A 20,637-nucleotide genomic window follows, 5' to 3' on the forward strand; every position below is an offset into this window, starting at 1 on the left:
TAAATATTATAATGTATAATTTTCTTCAGATACTTGGTATCTTTTTACATATCATGTGCATTTTGCAAATTTTGGTTACAAAAAGGAATTCAAAGGATTTGTTAAATATGTTGTATGTTTTTATTACTATTTTTTCCATCACCTAGATTTTACAACTTTATTAAGTTTGAAGAAATTGAAATATCTTATAGCACTTATAGCATGATAAACTACTTCTTTCTAAATTATAGAATGTCTTTTTATACCTCTGATTTGTGGGTTGTATAATATGTGTACTTATTATTCTAATACATTCTTATACTTTACTTTTATACATTACTTGTATATTTAGTATTCCAATTCTCATAATGGATATTCAGAATCTGATATTAACTAAATACAATTTTCATCACCGAGTTTATTACACGTTCTTATTGTCCAGCAATTCGATATAAGTTCTGGTAATGTTTATTCAATGTGATCTACACATAACAAATCATAATTATTTTTGATCTTTAAAGTATAAAACGATTTAAACTATAGCTTTATACACATATACATGTACATTAGATTGTTTCTAATGCATATGTCACACATTTTAATATTTTATGATGTGGTGTAATCTTGAAAAAATAAGTATCAAAAATATGTTATTCCGATAGCTTAATGTTACACCTGAAAGATTTCTGTTCCCATAGCTTCCTTCTTTCTTCACAACGTAGTATTGGAAGAACACATGAATCGTGACAGTACACGTTAATCATTTTTTTTAAACAAATCAATAGCATTAAGGCCTAAATTGCAGTGTACACTAATGTTCTTTCACACTATTCTACCCATTTTTTGTTATCTTTTTTGTTGTAAAAGACATTGATATAAAAATATTCAATATATAAAAATGTAATATATAAAAATATACAGTATGCAATAATAAAGTATCCGTGAATCTAGACGATTCTAATACAGAGATACATATAATACAAATGTAGATGCGCTGTACACTGCATATTTATATTTAAATTATACGAAATTAGTTGAACAAAAAACGACAATCCCTTGCATTGTGGCAAGTATTATTAGATGCAAGGGTCATGAAAATTCACGACCCGAATTCTTCCGTATCCGGTTCGATAGCCTTGAATTCGTAATTTCCTCTTCCGTCCATTTGCAAATAATACTGAAAATAAACATAAATATAAATTGCATATAACATTAAATATAAATTAGGTAATTTTAAAATAACGAATGATTTTATTCCTAAACCTCGTGATGTTTCCAAAGGGATCGTCGATGCGATACTGTGAACAATGTAATATTTGCTTGTCTGCAATACATATACATCGAATCTTCGATGTCAACGCTAACAGCGCTTGTGCATTCGTCTAAAATTGCAAACTGTGGTTTATGATAAAATACTCGAGCCATCTGCAAGAATTCGCAACCAATATTATGCAAGTTCTATATTTTGTCATTTCTGTAATAGATGTTAAAATATCATACTGCTATGCGCTGCTTTTCGCCACCCGACAAAACGTCCATCCAGTCAGCCACGACGTCCCAACCTTGCCCCTCGCTATTTGTAAGATTTTCTCTCTCTAATAGATGGCCCAATTGAACCAGATCTAGCAACTTCTTTAAATCTTCGTCCGTCATATGTCCACGTCTTATCATTTCTGTCTTTGTATGAGGATAAATTACTTGATCTCTCAAGGTACCCAGAGTCATGTAAGGACGCTGAGGTATGTAAAATAATTTCCCTCGCGGAGGTTTGGTAACTGTCCCACTCCAAACTGGCCATAACTATGTTATCAATTTTCCATAATTCGAGATATGAATGAACATATGAAATAAGATTAAGCTATTATTGAAAAAGTTATAACGACTTACTTCTCCGAGTATCCTAAATAAAGAACTTTTCCCGCATCCATTTGGACCACAAACTAATACATTCATTCCCGATTTTACTTCAAATGATAGTTCTTTGATAAGAATATCCCCGTTAGGAGTTACTAGAGGCACACCATCGAATCTTATGACATTATCTTTGTTCACTATTCTTCCTTCACCTGGACTTCCAATTGGTTCGTCTTTAAAATCGGAAATCATTATTCTTTCGTATTTTCCTAAATTTAGATCGTCAAGGACGACCTTTATTTCAGTCACTCTTGCAGTTAATCCTGCTAGTCGCGTCAGTTCTCTCCCGGCTAAAACTAATCTACCTATGGCTTCTGCCAATTTTATTAACATACGACCGTAAGTATAATAACTCCTAAAACGATGGTTAGTGCTTTCTGTGAGCGCAGAGTTTTCCATGAAGAAAGGTATGCTTACTGCATAGAAACCAACCACAGTCCCCATATCTGAAATAAAGATCAAATTGAAAATTAGTACCAATGAGCAATTAATTACATTGTTAGATTATGGAGAATGTCTTACATTTGCCAACGAGATTATCAATTATTCCCATAAGAGTTTTAAACTCTTGACATTTACGAAGATGTGTCATCTGCAAAAGAAATATTGGAGTAGACTGTTAACTTGCGTGTAACAAGTAAATATTAAGTATATGTATTCTGTAACTTACAAGTTTATGAAAACTACTAAGAATAGTTAATTTTTCTCTGTTATTTCCTTGATAAAATGCAATTTCCTCAGAATTAGTGATTAACCTGGAATTAATATGACGGTATTCACCCTCGAGACGTTGTTCTTTAACTGTCATCTGCCCGATGGGTTTACGTAAATGAGTTATTACTACACCAGCAAAGACGAGATAAGAAAGCATAATTAATGGTGTCTGTAAAATAGATGTATATTTTATAATTAATATATTGTATTCCTACATCTATAGGACTTTTATCTCACATACTTCTCCACCAAGATTAGTTGTAAGTCTGTAGACGTAGATAGCAATATCCAATAAAGGTTTTGTAATATTACTGTACAGGTTCGTGCAACTTTCACAAAATTTATCAACATCAGTAGTTAAAAGTTGATCTGGATTTGCAATACGACTATCCAAATTGCTCATTTTATAATAAGTAAAGCCTCTACAAAAAAAGATTAAAGAATTTATAATTAATTTCCATCTATTATTCCTCATTCTAACAGCATTGATCATTATCAATGCCATACACTTCATTAAAATATATGTTATGGATAGGACAAGAAATTTGACTTACTTAAGATAGTGATCCAATAAATTTCGTGTGATATTTGTACGTAACCTCAACTTTGTTTCGTATGTACTATATTTCAGTACGTTGTTCACAACAGATATCTAAATAAATATAATCATGGAAGATTATATCAATAATTTCTTCCAATTGGTAAGAAAATAAAGCTGCTTGGCAGCCTGAATGAAAAGATTTCATTAGCAGCCTATGAAAGCAACTTCTAATTTTTTTACATTGGATCTATCCACTTACCACTGGTATTAAACACAAAAATCTTAACAGATTTCTTTTGAATGATGGCTTATCCATTCTAAGAATTGACCTAGAAAAGACAAACGAAAACTTAATAAATTTTCATACCATACTTTTAAATCAAGATTGAAAAGAAATATCAAAACGTACGCATCTACTGAAGTGATCATGTTTATCATCCAAAAATCACAGATAGATTTTATAGTAAGTGTCCCTGCGATAAGGAGAACAAAAGCCATTTCAAGGGATACCATTGAAGGTATACCAATTTTGAGCAATTGGTACAATTGTCTGAAGAATCTAACATTGACATGAGCTCTTGGCCCTTTTGGTTTTTCCTCCTGCAAAAATTATTTCTTCAGTGACTCATGAAAATATTTGAACATTTATTGTTGCTAACTTTCATGTATATATTATATGTATATATTGTATAAAACATTTTGAAATTTCATTAGCACTATAAGGAGACATGACTATCATAATTATACTGATAAAATTCAAAATGAATCTGAGAATGTATACAGAAGTTACATGATATTTAGAATATACTTCGCAAAGATTATATAAAGTCATTATTCCCTACATTAATAAATAAACGGCAATATATAGTGAGACCATCTTTAGCACTAATTGTATGTTTAAAATTAATAACCATACTGTATATCAATTTTTCATTAAGTGTATGTTTGGAATAAATGTCTTATAACTTCTATATACATTTACGGATTGGTTTCAAATTTTACTATTATAATCACGATAGTTGTGTCTATCATAGCGCTAACGAAATTTTAAAAAATTCCATATAATGCATGTATTATAATCATAAAAATTTTCTGTGGTAAGTATTCGAATACTATCGTGAACTATTGTATGTACAATGATAAAAATCATTTTCTTTCTTACCTCTTTAATAACATACTGAATGTCATTAGTAGACCAGGCATTTCTGCGAGATAAAGTAAATGTTCAATATCACAACAGCACCAACAATTGCATGTATACGTATGCACAGAGATTTTACCTGCATTTCGCGACCTGTTTCCGGTTTCTTTTTTTTAAAATCCATATTAACGCAGTTAAAGCACAAGCACCAGCTAATGTGCGTCTTGTAGCAAATTTGCTAAATGTCGGTGCCATTCTTTCTACTATGAAAGATCAAAAATTCAGTTCCGTCTTCCGTGACGGCTACAAGCTATAACGCTACAACACTTCTCCGTCTACTTTAAACACTGAGGTGAACAAGTAGTGGGGTGATGAATCAACTACATCGATAAGATTGCAAACTTTGGACACTATGGTCTACCACACATACTGTTGGTCACATTCAATGCTGCATTTATTTGCATTGCAAAATTGGTAAAAAATCGATTTTTGAAATTTTTCTTTATTCAGAAAATTTTCTTTCCTAGGAAGAAACGGATATATGATGAATTAACTGCGAATATTTTTATGCACATTCATACTACATTTTGGATATTTCATATATCTTACGCATTATATGCATTTTTGTATCTTCGAATTTCCAGAAAAGCATAAAAATTCCGCACTGTAATGATAAATATTTTAATGATGAAAAATATACATACAATGTTTTTTTCTAGATGTAAAATCTTATATAATTTTCAATTATATAAGTACGTAGTTTAGAATTTAGAAGTTAGTAATCATTTAACTTTACTTTCTTCTGCGCAATATAATTCTGCCCAAATTTGGAGCGATTATTCACAGGGTTGTGCTAATGCTATTACGATCTTCAAAAACAAGAAATGTATATACCACATTTATAAGAAATATGTTTGTAATATTAGAAAGAAAATTGCTTTTTCAGTTAATTTAGTTGAAAATGATATTCTTACGCTACTTCTTTTTTACAAAGATCGCTTGGATCTAAACTAATAATGCGGAAACGATTATACGATATGATGTAAGAATCAGAAAATGAAAATATTTTGAGAATATTTTGATAAAACAGGAGGATTATTTATAAGAAAAATGTACTAATTATTCTTTTTTGTCTGTACATTAGCTACTTCATATTTTGAAAATACTTACATTTATTACAGTCATTAAGGATATTTTTACAAACTGTTCAAATGCACTTGTAAATAAAATGATGGAGACTGTTGATTAATATTGCTTATTTATTGAATATTAAATATTTAATAATACATCTTAATAAATACTTCATTGCATACTGTTATTACAATACAAAACAGGCATATATGTAAATACATATATGTATGTTGAGATTTTTATTAAATATTGTCATTGACTACAACTACTTTTATTAAATAATCAATAGTACTTTTACATGATGTGAGAAAATATACGTAGATTTAAAGACACAGGAAAGGCAAGTTATTCTTAGCTTCAAATAAAAATATACTTTATTAAAAGTTCTTTATACAATCATTATGTTTCCAAATTCGATTATGTAAATACTGTAATACTTCCCACTATTTTATTATTAGGTTTTCTTCCTATATATAAATATTATTTATATAAGTTTACACATACTTTATTAAAATATTATAAATACAACCAGTAAATAAAAAGTAAACTTGAGCACCTTTTTACTTTGCAGCTGTAAATATGGTCATTGGTATGCAAAGGTTCGAAGTACATACTTCAGAATTCCTACTTTGAAAGTCAAATTATTCCCACCAACCAGTCACTGAATAATTAATTGAGTTCATCAATGAATGACTTCTACAAACAAAAACATCAATGAATTAATTTTTACCCACAGTAACATTTATCATCTATAAATAATTCATTGGACAACTAGCTTACAACAAAACATGAACTTTTATCACATATTTTTTTTTAATGATATTTCACTCCTTTCTTTTGTATCTACTTAACACTTGTGTAACACGTGTTCGTGCTTCTCCTCTATTCTTTCATTATTCAAGTAGCATATATCGGTCCGTTTGAATTTATAGAGAATAATTCATTCATCTAAACTGCCAAAGAAAAATGTATCAGAATTAGTACACGTTTATAAGATGAAAAATTATAAAAATATTTAGTGCTATTTGATGATTTTGTACAGGTGATTTCTTAAATTGACACTGAATTATATCAATCTCTTTATATTACACATATTTCTTTAAATTATCTACTATATTTAAGAATGTGAAATATTAGAGGTCAAAAAGGTAAGAGTGATTCCTGAAGGTGAATAACGCATATAAGCAGATAAAAAGAGCAATTAATGATTTTAGTTTAAATGATTAATTTATTCCATAAAAGAAATGAGTAAAAAAATATGTATATATAAAAAATGAAAAAGAAGTATGAATATTTCGTAATATTTGTCCAATATATAGGCCATCAAATGTTAAAAATGTAATAAATTACCGGATTGGGTAATCCCATCATCCGTGCGTCGAAATAGTAGCGAGAATTATAGAAAATGGGAAGCGTCATTTGTAATGGAGACTTCAACCTTGAGTTGAGTGTTGATTTTTTAATGACGCAAAACCCGATAGTACGTAAGTAATACATTTCAATTCGTAATCACCTGTTGCGAAGTTTAGCCTCTCGTCTACTTCCCAGTCATCATCATCCTCATCATAATTATCATATTCATCCTCATCCTCATCCTCAACCTCATTACCATTATTCATCATTATCATCATCTCAACATCCTCATCATCACTATCATCATATAATCACCACTATCACCTCCACCACTATCATCATCATCATCATCATCATCATCATCATCATCATCATCATCATCATCATCATCATCATCATCATCATCATCATCATCATCATCATCATCATCATCATCATCATCATCATCATCATCATCATCATCATCATCATCATCATCATCATCATCATCATCATCATCATCATCATCATCATCATCATCATCATCATCATCATCATCATCATCATCATCATCATCATCATCATCATCACCATCATCATCATCATCATCATCATCATCATCATCATCATCACCATCATCATCATCATCATCATCATCATCATCATCATCATCACCATCATCAAGTTCATTCATCGATTGGACGGTAACCTGTTATGTAACTCACAAAAATGCTTCCATTCATGGTGTGATTGTCTGCGATAGAACCACTCACTCATTCCCTTCTCTCCTTTTCTTGTACTTTGACAGAGTAGTAACATGTGAAATTAAGTATATACGTGTATAGACTGGTCCAAGTGGTCGGGACTGATTTTTTGGAATGTGATGCAATACGGCAAGCTTTTCTATCTCTTAGTACCATCTTCAAGGTTTCATTTGATCACTAGTGGAATGTTCCTCCAGCATATCTCCAGCAAAGTTTCCTGTTTATCCAAGCACAAAGATTCATTAATTTGTTACTGATACTGGAAGAACATTCCAAGATTCTGAAAATCTATAAAAGTCTTTGATAAAATGTTAAGGGATACAAATTTATGTTGTAGTGTACTACAATGTATATACAATGATAAATTGCTAATAACTTTTATGAATGTTTAATCAAACACAGAACACAGATAAGATATATTGGTATATAAGCATGTAGACATATTTACTCCATGATAGATTTACACTGCAAACATTGAAGATTGTCAAGAGATACAACAAACTTGGATAACACACTGCACAGTTTTCCCAAATCTTGTAATTTTCATGTTGATCAACACATCATCTGCTAAAAATGTTTACAGAGTCACCTGAATGGTTCCAGTAATCTGAACCACCTTGTAACAGGTAACAATATACATTAGCATATAATTAAAGAAGGTATCACAGGCCTGAAATAAATTCGTGTATAAGAGGTTGTAAGTGAATATAATTGTCGTTGATTCCACATAAAAGAATTGTTAGCGCACATCTTTTTTCTATTTCCTCAAATGAAAAAGAGAGTAGCTTGAAAAAAGCAGGATCAAATGAAACGCTTCTTAATTCGAACAATATCACACATACACACACACATAATACATACAACGAATTACATAAAATAAGCTATCTATTAAATTGTCATTATATGTTTTCTTATAATTTAAAAAAATGATGTGATATTGATCGAACACAGAAATAGGTGGTTAACAAGTGGTCCAGCAGAGGAATTTGAAAATGTGTATAAATAAATTACTGCCAGTGTATAGTTTTTAATCATCCTGTAATGAACTTATGTAATAAGAATCAATCTCTGCCACCTATCAAAATAACATTCTCACATGACAAAACTTTGATGTTATTCGGTCATCATCACTCTCAATATTCTCATTTGAAACGCAATCTCAATTATTAATTTACAATAGAGAACTGTCTACAACAAAATTCGTAAACGTCCACGAACGACATTAATGCTCCTTACGTATTATTTACACACTCGTCGTAGATCATTTCCAAATCGTTTCGCAAGGCATCTTTTGAGCAACAGTTGGATTCAACTGATTCATAAATATATGGATGAAGAATCCGCTTCGCGATGACTCTCTAAGGAGAGGAAAGCATTGTTTTCACCCTCGAAGAACAATATATACGTTATTAATTGCACGATTAGATTTATGTTAGATGTTCAACAGAAGAAATTAAACAAATATTTTTCTCATGGTGAATAGCGAACGATTTGAAATAGATCAGCCGGCTATAATAATGAGCTAGAAACGGTTCTAATGTCTGTTAAAAGTTGTCTTAAACTACAGTCTTTGTATATCGATTATCATTTACAGCAGGACGTCAATAAATAAACTTCGACGCACTTTCCATCAATGTTTTCTTTACATTATGTATAAACATTCTGGATTTCAATAAAGATATATATATCTATATATGCATATATATTTATATATATATATTTATCTATATATATATTCAGGCATTCAATAAACGACTGTGTTCCATCCATAAAATATTTTTTTTCATCTTTTGTTTTTTCGTAATTAATTACCGCTCACCTCACATTTATCAATGTACTCACTCATCATTATCAACACGTTGTTTAAGTTTTTGCATCAGACACATATAGTAATATCTATATGCTTTCGTGATCGTGAAACAGCAAGAAATCACTTCTCGATTAGACTTTCATGCCTGTAGTTCTTAGACGACCATTAACAAATACATTCGACCGCCATACACACACACAGAGAGACACGTGAGGTAAAACAATCCAATCTAATTGTCGATTATAATAATAATCTCCTCAATCCGTTAAATCAAAATAAGAAAAAAACAACGATTTTTTAATAAAATAGAAGAAATCGTTTCTTTTTTTTCTTTACACTCTTAAGAAGCACGGTGAGCCAGGCTATTCAAATATTTGATCAAATCATGCTAACACGTACTGCTAATTGCAAGTCTGACTGAATATTACGCAACTGGAAGTTTACATAGGTTTCTAGATAAAATTAGAGCTTTCTAAAATAGTATATCGAATCACAATTCATTAAATTACATAGATTATAAACTTATATACTTTTTTCTTCTCGAAATCCTTTAAATCCTTTAAAAGCCCTAACTTATAGAATTTATGAGTTTACGTTTATATAATATTTGTTTAATCTTACAATTAGGAGTACACGTTCAAAGAGTTTTGCTTAAATGATTTAGAAACATTTACATGGTCTCGTAACAATAATACATATTTATTAAGATGAAACTCGCATTACTCAATGATAATTAATAAAATTATATGCATGTCAAATACGAAACATTCTAAAATTAACATCATGCACAAAAGATATGATAACACAAGTGTATCTTTCACAAAAATCCTTTTCATATCCCCTTAATAATGTGTACTCATAATTGTTAATCTGGAAATATCCCACCTACATTAATTTCAATGCAGCGTATTGTTAATACCATAAAATAATTCAACTGCAGTTATCTTTTTCTATCTTCATTAAAAGTTTATCTACGCAAGAGTTTATTGGCTACTAAATATGCAATACGAGTGAATTTTTTGCCATTGTTTTTTCTAATCGTGATCTTTAGAAAATAAATACTCTACTCTCAGTTTGTAAAATATGTCAGCTTATTTTGTTTCAGACTTATATTACTTTCTGTTTTTTTACTTGCGAAAAATATATTAAAAGCTTGCAATATGTCTTTAAAGTGAATTGAAAGGAGAAAAAAATAAGAAGTCGGAAAGATTAGAAATGCCACCTTTCACACGCAATCAATCAATGAAATATTTGTTACGCACCTATCATACCCAATGTAAAACACATTTCTCACATAAATCGTTCGTGTATACACGCGCTAGAAACGTTTTCTTTTTCCTTTTTTCCCGTTTGTTCTTTCTCTCCTTTTAAGGCAAAACGTTTAAAGAATTAATGGCATTTTAAATATCGGGTAGCTGCGATCAATCTGTATGCAACTTCAATTTCACACTTATTCTTTCCCATACATTCCAACGGTTTCTCATACGAAAAACGAACATTACACTTATCGTAAATATGTTGCTGTTGCAACATAAAATTGTTCATTAGAAATGAATAGACGACCCCTTGAAACTTCATCTGCTTGATTAAGAAGATAAATTCAGCATTGAGAATATATATATATTTATACACTCACAATTTACTTGTAATAAAGACTACGAAGAAGTAAGTTAGAAAAAAAGAAGAGAAAAAGAAAAAGTAATAAAAAAGAATCAAGCAGTAAAGACTAAACTTCATTTTTATAACATAAGGTAAATGCACTCCGATTTCAATATTCTTTTTATATAAAATTCTAAATTTATTTTGTTAGGGGATATATTATGCAATTACTTAAATAAAAATGAAATTTGTCTTTCAACTAAATCTTCTTATTGACCTTTCTTAATCTCATGACCGTTAGTATCTTGCCTCAATTAAATCACAGTTGCAAAATTCAAATAGATCTATATTGATGATTCGATTAAAATGAGTATACCAGTGGCATTAATGCAACATTGTGTAATGACACTGGCACGCCAGCAAGAAGATCAAGATCAAAGTTGATGATTTTCAGTTGACGAAAATCTTTAATCTCATGTTCTACAAACTCTATTGGACTCTGTGTACGCACTAAGTCCTTTAATTCTCAATTACACATTTAAACACACGGCACGAAACTTTAAATAAACATAAGCACATATACGTACTCCGCTACAATAAATCTCGTTCTTGTTCTTCTACAACACATCCACAATCATCATATATTATATATGTGCATATATATCATCATCACGATCATTATCATACCATAATCACCAGCAGCATCATCATCCTCATCATTGTCATTTTAGTACATTCTGTACATACTGAGTTGGTTAGACCGCACGCTTGAAATGAGATCATACAATTAGTATGCAAGTTCAGATGATCGAAGCTATCCGTCCTCTCTAAAACACGCACTTAAGGAATATTGTGCTAATTTCTCCATAAGCCAGTAAGAAAGTGAGAAAGAGAAAAAGACAGAGATGTAGAGTTAGAAATACATATCATTTTCTTGTGTGACGTGCTAAAAGACAGAAAGTGTTATTTCATTTTGTTTGTTACTTTTCTCCACAGAGCACACTATCTTATATGTATATGTATATATAATCATCATGATCAAATGAAATTGAATTTGAATAAAAGTAGAAAAAAGGGAAGAAAATATATCATTTCTCTCTGTATGTCTGAGATAGTGGAACATACAGAAAGAATAATCATGGAACCCGTTCTCCTCCATTGAGAGATAGAGGCTTTGGTTCTGTTCTTTATATAAATGAAGAAGATTATTTTGTACCTACATACACTTGCCTAGACTCTTGTCACTTGTAGTTAACGTGTGTCAGGATCAAAGGAACGGATTCGTCGCCCTTTCCAGCACTATACTGGGACCCTCGACGCAGCTTATTCGTACTTGAGAAAGGTGTTTGATTTCTGATCACGTTGTCCTGGATGATTCTGCCAAGCACCTTGGGATGCGTTTGGATTATTCGGGCCTGGACCACCTGTTCCAGGATTGCCAGTATTACCATCACCACCCCCTTGATTCATCCAACTGAGAAAGCCAGAGTTTCCACTGTTACCAATACTATTGTTGCCTGAAGGTGGTTGACCAGGTGGGCCAGGCTGGTTCGAATAGCCCTGATCGTTTCCCTGATTCTGCAAGTTACCGATCAGACCCCAAGATGCTTGGTTCAGTGCAGCTGCGACCAAAGCCGGGTTGACTGGTAACGCGGACAAATTCAGCCCTCCCATCGCCAATGGATTTGACATACCGCCACCGCCACCGCCGCCATTATTTTGCCCAGTAATACCCAATGCTTGAAGGTTAGGCATGTCCAGATTGCCCCGATTCCCTGGATTGTTCCAGCCATTTGGACCCATATTGTTACCTGAGTGGCCCATGTATCGGTTACCCTGATAGTTTCCCTGCACGTTATTCTCGACGGGACCTGGAGCGCCTCTACGCATGTTCGAGTTCACTTGATTATTGAAATTTTTATTGTTCCCCTCAGACTTCGGTGCGGCATTCGACACGTGTACAGACACTCCTTTAATAATGTGATCCTCGCCGCATAGGGACTGGGCTACCTCGGGATCTAAGAAAGTAACAAATGAAAATGCACGGAAAGGTTTTGGGATGAACACGTCCGTCACTTCGCCATATTTGGAGAAATAGTCGCGCAGATCATCAGCAGTTAGGTCTTCTGTACAGCGTCCCACGAATACCTTGCAGGGTACTTGCTGAATCATTCCCTCCTACGCACAAACGCACAATCAATCAATCATGTACAACAGATTTTCACAGGTTTTTGGTAATTTTTTGATTTTTTTGTTTTTGTTTTTCTTTTAATATTATTCAATAAAACTTGCGTACAGTGCACATTACTGTTATAAATGTACATACAATAATGTATCATTTATCAAAAATAATGGTCAAATACACACTAACTTTATTATTTAGCTTAATTATTAAAATCTTTGATTGAATGTCCAAATATTTCGCATAAAAATAAGTAAGAGAAGAGAAAAGAATGTTAATCTGCACTAACGTCAAGTTTTATAGAAAAATCTTTTTGATACACGTCTAATTAACGATTTGAGAAAAAAGGTATCGCCTGGTCAATTTACATTTTTTATCCCCATGAATATATATATATATGTAAATATAATATAATACTTAAGCACTATGGCCTTTTTAAAATCCATGCACAAAATCTGTACAATCTCCTTTTTCTCTGTATATATTCGATGTAAAATTTCATGCTATATATATATATTACATTATCTTAAACTGAATAAGCACAATAGTTTGATGATAAAATGTAGACAGTTATTCAAAGCTATTGCTAAAAGTAAATAACATTTTTTTCTTTTTTTCTCTATTTTTTTATATTTGCAATAGAGATCACGAATCAAGGGGAATATATATAATTTACGTCTTTATAGCGAATACCATGTGACTACTTATAGATTCAAGGAAACAGAAATTCAAGAGATTCGCTTGTTAAACCGAGATACATTCTCTTTCACTTAGTTTTCATCGAGAAATGTCTATATTCAAAATTATCGTTCGTATTCATTTCTAACCAATGATGGGTGACAGATATTAATTGTATTAATAAATTAAATCAACGACCCAACAGGCTAATAAAGAGAAAATATTATACGAGGTATAAGAGCAATTGAAGAGTTAAAACAAATTACAAAAGAACACACATCGTGAAAATTCTTTGTCGCTTGAAGGTATCTCATACAAATGATGAACTGAGTGTTTACAAGCAATCTCCAATCATGAAAATCTCTATTCCCGTTGAAGCGTGACACATATGTATTTAACGATAGTAACAAGACTCATCAGTATCTTGAGGTATCAGAGACATGGTGATCCCTCGATGGGCGATGCTTGTAATAACGGTCGTAATAGTTCTCTTTAGCCGGATATCTTGTTGTATCTGTAAACCTGGCGTCTACTTCCTTCGAATCTGGCGGATATCTGGCGTCTACTTCTCTATTCTCAATAGCGTATCTACCATCCGGGTCCCTACCATCGACAGCATATCTTCTATCCATATCACGATTGTCCACCGGATATCTACAATCAGCTTCTCTACTATCAGCTGGAATTCGATTGTCCGCATGTCTGGTATCTGGATATCTGACATCCAGTGCATATCTACAGTCCGTGGATGCGTAACGACCATCCGCCTCATAATAGTTTCGATCGTAACCATAATTATATCTGGCTTTCTCCGTGTAGTCCGGATTTTCCATGACCGGGTACACAGCACGTCCTTCGTAGTTGGTGTATCTTGTATACTCTGTGTCGGACGGATATGCGGCGCTGGGATTCGGGGCTGCTGCGGTTGTATGCTGGACCATGTAATTACGTGTGTCGTACCCAGGATCCTCATAGGATGGGTAACTCGGTTTCTCATACGCATTATAGTTCTGGCCCTCGTACTTGTACTTATTGTTATCATCGTACGGATAATTAGGAGGGTACGATGGATAATGCGTTGTTTTATAATCGTACTCTGAATCGTACCTAGGTGTATTAGCAGCTTCGGATGTATTTAAGTTGATATACGGTTTCGCCACAGGTACCCGTCGACTACTCGGCGTATGAACCGGTATAGGGCGGTAGCATTCATTGTGTTTGCTCGTATCATACTGACGAGCCATCATTAAGCCATCAATATTCTGCAACCAGATACACCAGCCCTCGACAATCACATACAATTTTTATCTATTATAATTGATTGAATCACACACATATACGCACTCTCATTCATTAACATACTTTTTTTTCTATATTTTTTCTTTTGTTTTATTTCTCTTAGGTTTCTTTTTGTTTCAACGTGTCATACCACATACCAATTATAAAGTTTCAAACTATCATCGTAACACGCGCTAATAGAAGATCTTTTATAGTAATAAGAACGGCACGACTTTTAGACATCACGCGTCTTTCATTCATCTACGAACTGTACACTCTCTATTTGTTCGTATCGTTATTAATACCATTTTACAAGTATTATATTAAATCGATTGTAAAAGACACCATATACTGAATGATTCTATACTTGCTGACGTTTTATGTAAGTTAAATCTAACCATGACTTGGAAGTTCTCTTCGCAAAATTCAGTGCTCACTTCAAGAGATTATAACAATTTGTTACATTACACACCTTCGATTGCACACACTGTCACGCAAACCATACCCATTACAATATTTATCATTTTCAAAAAGTTACACATTTAACCAGTACTCGACTATTTTATCATTTAAAATTCACTCCCAGTGCATAACATACGTTTTAACATGAAAAAAGATCGATCTCTCTAAATCTCGTCCCATAGATGCAATGATACTTTTGTTTAAATTTTTCTAACAAGTTAACAGCTGCACAATACACAGAATTCTTATGAAAATTTCGCACTAGGAAATCAAGTTCATAAAATAGTAGTCCTACATGTTGCAACTAATCTGTCCTAAGTTCTGTATAAACCAATTGGGTATGTATTTTCAAATTTCCGTATTTATTTGTCTGACAGTGGTACGCTCTCATAGCATATTCGTGAAATTTCCACACTATTTAAAGAGAACACAAACATACCAATGTTATTTACAAGGGCACGCAAGCATACTTTCTTAAAGTATCTCACTTTGCATTGTACTACACTCATTAAAGCATTCACACACATATATCACATTTCCATTATAAATATGCCACTTAATCGACTACACATTCATCTATTTATACCACAGTATACTTTCTCCTCAAGAGATATATATAAAAGATGACGTTCAAAAATTGTAAATGGAAACCAATTATATGTCTTATAGTCATTGTGCAAAGATTCAGAATAGAGAAAAGAACTTTTTCAACCAAGATTCCATCCGCGTCTGTGCCTTAGTCAGGCATCTTAATCATTCTTTTATCTTTTTTATAATTCGTACTGTTGTTTATAGTTCGACTAATATCTTACAGCGCGCATCATAGATCTATACAAAATATATATAGAAAAATCATTCTTATAAAGATATTGTCTTTCATTGCAAGAAAGTAATTTTGCCGTTTACTTAATTAACAACTTTTTTTGCTTTTATAATTTTTGGGACATCTTTTTTATAATATGCATTACTTTATTATATTTACTAAATCACTTTAAAGAACAAAGAAATAGTACAAGATTATTTTATATTTGTATTATTTCATAGAGAAATAAATGAAGAATATATTAATTTTTGTGAATAATTATTTATCAGAAAATTACATTATTGGTACATGATAAATTGGATAGTACGAAACGCGGGTACAGATCTACGATTCGCATGCAAATAACCTACATATATGTATTAAGATCTTAAACAATTGTTAAATAATTAAACATTTCATAGCTACTTGCAGATACATGAAGAAACAATTAATGTTTTTCAATGAACATAATGATGCTCTTACCTTACTATTGGGAACCTTGACATCACACCATCGCCCATCAATCATATGTCGCTGAGCAAGACATCTTAATTGAGACTCATAACTTCCAAATCTAATAAAGCCAAATCCTTTGCTCTGTCCTGACTTTGCATCTTTTTTAACCTACAACAAAATTTAGATTGAAATGAAATTTTAATCTATAATTATTTTCAAGATTTTAATTCACTATTCGATACTGAACTATTTTTAATACCCTCTTTTTTCATGTTCTTCAGGAATATTTAAATAAGGACAGAAAAAAGAAAGGTGAAAGGAAAAAATTGAGAAACTCACTTGTGCCATGAGTACTTCGCCAAATGTTTCAAAATATTCTCGCAAGTTCTGCTCGGTTGTTTTCCATGGTAAACCAAGTACGATCAAGTCTGTGCAACGCAACTTTGTTTCCATTCTTTTAGTCTTAGCTGTGGAATTTTCCAAATTGTCATCAGATTTACGTTTGTTCTCTGAAAAGATATAAGTGTTCATGTCTACTAACTTTTTTTCATTTTACTAGAACTTCATCCGAAAAAAGTTTGTCATATCACAAGATTCTACACGTATATATATATATAATTTAAGAAAGAGAGAAAAAATAAATGCAACTGTAATAAAAATAATAATAAAAAAACGGAAGTATGGAAATCCAGTACAAATAACTACTTTTCAAAAAATACAAAAAATTTGTGTCGTACTGTATACGTATGTGACTATGGGTGTGTATGTGTGTGTGTGTGTGTGTGTGTGTGTGCGCGCGCGCACACAATTATATTAAACATTCAGGTTCACATCTATGTATAATTTTATACTCTCACATAGATGTAAACAAACTTTAGCTATAAATATATAGATATTTATAGACGTTATTAATAATATGGGTTAAGAATACAATGCTAACATATTTATGATCCAGGTCTGTGAATGTTCATTCATTCAATTGAATATTAGCATATGCTTACATTAATATCACTAGATGTAGTAAATGATCAAAGTTAATAAGAAATTAATTTTTTAAACTATTTAGAAATAAATATAAGTATTTGACCCTCCAATTCCCATATGTACCTTCAACTGCTTTACAACATAACCAAATCGATACTTTATAGATACTAATGAACTCTAATGGCTGCTTTGATATATTTGATTTTTCTTGTTTTTATAGAGAAAATGTGTTTTGATTACTCGATCAGTTACAGTATTGCAATATCAAAAAAATATACAGTATGTAATTTGCATAATAAATTTATATAAAAATACTAGCTTTTTGATACTTGAATTTTTATATACATATGAAATGTAGAATTAATATTGCAATTCCAGGATTTTGTTATTTGCATTATCTCATTCTTTTTTTTATTCTATAGATAAAAGCTTTTGCTGTTTACATTAAATAATGGGAAAAGGAAATTTTATGTATATATTAAAATATATTTGTAGAGATAGAAATTAACAAATATTTTCCACATTGTATCCTAGTCTGAGTTATGGGAATCAGAGGATTAACAAAATAGTTATGCAATATGCAAAAAGGCGAAGTTCTATGTTATTGAAAAAAAGTAAAAACAAAAAAAGAAAAAACATAAATCATGAAAAAAGGAAACGAAGAGAGGACGGATTTGAAAGCTCAAAATATAACAAACACAAACACATGTACTGGACTTCGAAAAAGATAAGTATATGAGTAAAATGACCATTAAACTATGGATGTTTATGCATTTATAGGAAATTTAAATATAAAATTACATAGCATGCATTTTGTGTAATCTGAACAAGTATATGTAATATTCAGGCTAGTAGCTGTAACAACTTCACTTAGTTACATTCACAAAAACTTAAATTTGCATAAACATCTGCAGTCTGATGATCATAATAAGATCAACATGAATTATTCAAGATCAAGCATTAGCAACAATAATATTACTAAACTCACAAGAATAAAAAGAGCTTCAATTTGTTATAAACAATTGATAAGTTTAAGAAACTTTTAAGTTTCACATTAATCAATATATAGTGATGATCAGAAATACCAACACATATTAAATTTAGTTATAAAATCCCATACAAATCTGCAAAACATAACTTTCAAATTTAAATCTTAAATATACATCATAATAAATAGTACAATAAAGATAAATAATAATAAATATTCCACAAACTACTTTCATCAAAACATACAATTTCGGAAATCATAAAATCAATAAAAGAATTGATGCTAGATCAGATTTAGAACCAAAAAAAAGTCATTTAAAAACAATACGAAACCCTCATAAGAATCATAACCAAAGTAAAAATTTAGGTTACATGTAACAATTTTTCTTGAAATTCGTATGAAAATTTTATGAAATAATGTTTCAAGAGTCAAAACTGATGTCATAATAATTCTCAACCCCTACTTTTTACATTTTACAAAAAAAAAAAAATACAATCACTGCAAAATTACACGACTGCGGATTTTTATGCATTTATAAATTTGAAACTGCAAAATTGTACAAAATGCATATAAAATGGAAATATATATAGAACATCTAAATCATAGTGCTTTCTACAATATTTAAAAAGTAAACCAATTTTCTACATTTACGAGATTCTACCTTTTCAATTACATTCCCAAAAATACATAAATTTACATAAAAATCCATAATCTAACTACAGTTTTCAAAATTCATACAAAAGTTTTCTAAACCAATCTATGTGTGTATTAATATTTCTGTTTCTCCAGTATATGCAAAGGCATACTATATACATATAGTTGATCTTGATTCGTGTGGCGTTAGTACATTTTTGAAAAGGAGTGGGGAGAAGGAGGGGAGGAAATAGGGGAGAGAAATATATATATATATATATATATATATATATATATACATATATACACACACACCAAGAGAACGAGAGAGAAAGAGAGAGGGCGATCGAAAAAGCAACGATTCATAGTGAAATAAGCACCTTTTGGAAAAACACAGAAGTAAATCGCCTTGCCCCATCCATTTTCCGGTGGATGAAGACGCCCGTCAACGAGACGAATGCCGCGCATCGTCCGAGATTCTGGATTCCGATATTTCAGGCCACATGTCCCGGGGAACTGGGCGGTTACGGTAGTCAATAAAAGTGTGCTATCGTCCTCAGTCGGCAATTCAATCGGCTCATCGCCTTCGTCCTCGGCAACCTGGATGTACGACGACATGATTCTTTTCTCTTCCAAACGTGCGGTCTCTTTCCCCCAAAAACAAAGATCAAGCGAAACGGTTTTCCCTATTTTCCTTTTTTTTTTGTTTTCCTCGTTTTCTTCCCAAATAAGAGAAGTACAAATTTGTTCCTCGTACAACACAACAAACACACACGCTCGGACTCGCAATCAGTCACGCAACACCGCACCTCTTTCTCTCTTCTCGCCACCACCTCTGCCAGTGCTGCCAACCGGCCCGCCCCGGAACTCCACTAATGTGTTTCACAAATATATACTTTCCGTCAACTTCCGCCTTTAAAGCAGCATTTTTAGGAGAAAATCGATTATCTTGAACGATATTATAACAGCAGAATGCGAGAAAGATTTTTTAGAATATGAGTAGTAATTTTGCAACAGTTAAACAATATTTGTTTTGGTATATTTAGAACAGATGTATGACTAATACGGAGTTCAGATGAAGCACTAATGTGGTTTTTAAGCATTATGAAGTTGTTTGTTTTTGAATATTTTATATTTTTATATTAACAAAATGTAAAAAGTATAATGATATATGCTCGAATTATCAATTAATATATGTTGAAAAAGTAAGAAAAGGAAAATAATTTATAGATTTACTAGAAGTAGAAAG

At 31.6% G+C, this 20,637-nt stretch overlaps 3 protein-coding genes across 8 annotated transcripts; all 3 read right to left on the reverse strand.

Annotated features, from left to right (window-relative positions):
• Nucleotides 1-97: 97 nt before the first annotated feature.
• LOC126874493 (ATP-binding cassette sub-family D member 3) lies at nucleotides 98-5,467 on the reverse strand. The gene is made up of 12 exons (XM_050636652.1): nucleotides 4,429-5,467; nucleotides 4,311-4,353; nucleotides 3,558-3,748; nucleotides 3,408-3,477; nucleotides 3,162-3,259; nucleotides 2,849-3,029; nucleotides 2,564-2,776; nucleotides 2,416-2,485; nucleotides 1,867-2,339; nucleotides 1,480-1,779; nucleotides 1,243-1,404; nucleotides 98-1,156 (listed from the first exon to the last, which is right to left on the reverse strand). Exons 1-12 carry the CDS (start codon nucleotides 4,542-4,544, stop codon nucleotides 1,079-1,081), a joined length of 1,995 nt encoding a protein of 664 aa, XP_050492609.1. The 5' UTR covers nucleotides 4,545-5,467; the 3' UTR covers nucleotides 98-1,078.
• A 309-nt stretch (nucleotides 5,468-5,776) lies between these two features.
• On the reverse strand, nucleotides 5,777-8,398 carry LOC126874561 (prostatic spermine-binding protein-like). The gene is made up of 2 exons (XM_050636799.1): nucleotides 6,934-8,398; nucleotides 5,777-6,858 (listed from the first exon to the last, which is right to left on the reverse strand). The coding sequence occupies exon 1, from the start codon at nucleotides 7,444-7,446 to the stop codon at nucleotides 7,048-7,050; it is 399 nt and encodes a 132-aa protein (XP_050492756.1). The 5' UTR covers nucleotides 7,447-8,398; the 3' UTR covers nucleotides 5,777-6,858; nucleotides 6,934-7,047.
• Nucleotides 5,777-20,237, reverse strand: LOC126874509 (TAR DNA-binding protein 43). Of its 6 annotated transcripts, XR_007692835.1 has the most exons (6): nucleotides 19,769-20,234; nucleotides 17,123-17,292; nucleotides 16,811-16,951; nucleotides 12,428-13,103; nucleotides 12,146-12,349; nucleotides 5,777-6,373 (listed from the first exon to the last, which is right to left on the reverse strand). XR_007692835.1 is itself a non-coding variant. In XM_050636693.1 (4 exons), exons 1-4 carry the CDS (start codon nucleotides 20,004-20,006, stop codon nucleotides 12,249-12,251), a joined length of 1,404 nt encoding a protein of 467 aa, XP_050492650.1. In that variant the 5' UTR covers nucleotides 20,007-20,234; the 3' UTR covers nucleotides 8,536-12,248. The 6 variants fall into 6 exon arrangements, 2 of the variants coding, with proteins under 2 accessions (XP_050492650.1, XP_050492651.1); XR_007692834.1 differs by having other exon boundaries at nucleotides 12,146-13,103; nucleotides 17,123-17,250; XR_007692833.1 differs by having other exon boundaries at nucleotides 5,777-6,368; nucleotides 12,146-13,103.
• Between the last annotated feature and the right edge of the window lie 400 nt (nucleotides 20,238-20,637).

This window comes from Bombus huntii, chromosome 16, assembly GCF_024542735.1.
Source record: "Bombus huntii isolate Logan2020A chromosome 16, iyBomHunt1.1, whole genome shotgun sequence".
Taxonomy (NCBI): domain Eukaryota; kingdom Metazoa; phylum Arthropoda; class Insecta; order Hymenoptera; family Apidae; genus Bombus; species Bombus huntii.

What these genes read in the sequence shown, in the direction of transcription:
- LOC126874493 (XM_050636652.1), bottom strand. Translation starts at nt 4,544, where the DNA reads ATGGCACCGACATTTAGCAAATTTGCTACAAGACGCACATTAGCTGGT. An exon ending in ATGATCACTTCAGTAGATGC is followed by an intron (nt 3,478 to 3,557) that starts GTACGTTTTGAT and finishes TGTCTTTTCTAG; the next exon opens with GTCAATTCTTAGAATGGATA. An exon ending in CCCTTTGGAAACATCACGAG is followed by an intron (nt 1,157 to 1,242) that starts GTTTAGGAATAA and finishes GTTTATTTTCAG; the next exon opens with TATTATTTGCAAATGGACGG.
- LOC126874561 (XM_050636799.1), bottom strand. Translation starts at nt 7,446, where the DNA reads ATGAATGAACTTGATGATGGTGATGATGATGATGATGATGATGATGAT.
- LOC126874509 (XM_050636693.1), bottom strand. Translation starts at nt 20,006, where the DNA reads ATGTCGTCGTACATCCAGGTTGCCGAGGACGAAGGCGATGAGCCGATT. An exon ending in CTTCTGTGTTTTTCCAAAAG is followed by an intron (nt 17,293 to 19,768) that starts GTGCTTATTTCA and finishes ATATCTTTTCAG; the next exon opens with AGAACAAACGTAAATCTGAT. An exon ending in TCAAGGTTCCCAATAGTAAG is followed by an intron (nt 13,104 to 16,810) that starts GTAAGAGCATCA and finishes GTTTGTGCGTAG; the next exon opens with GAGGGAATGATTCAGCAAGT.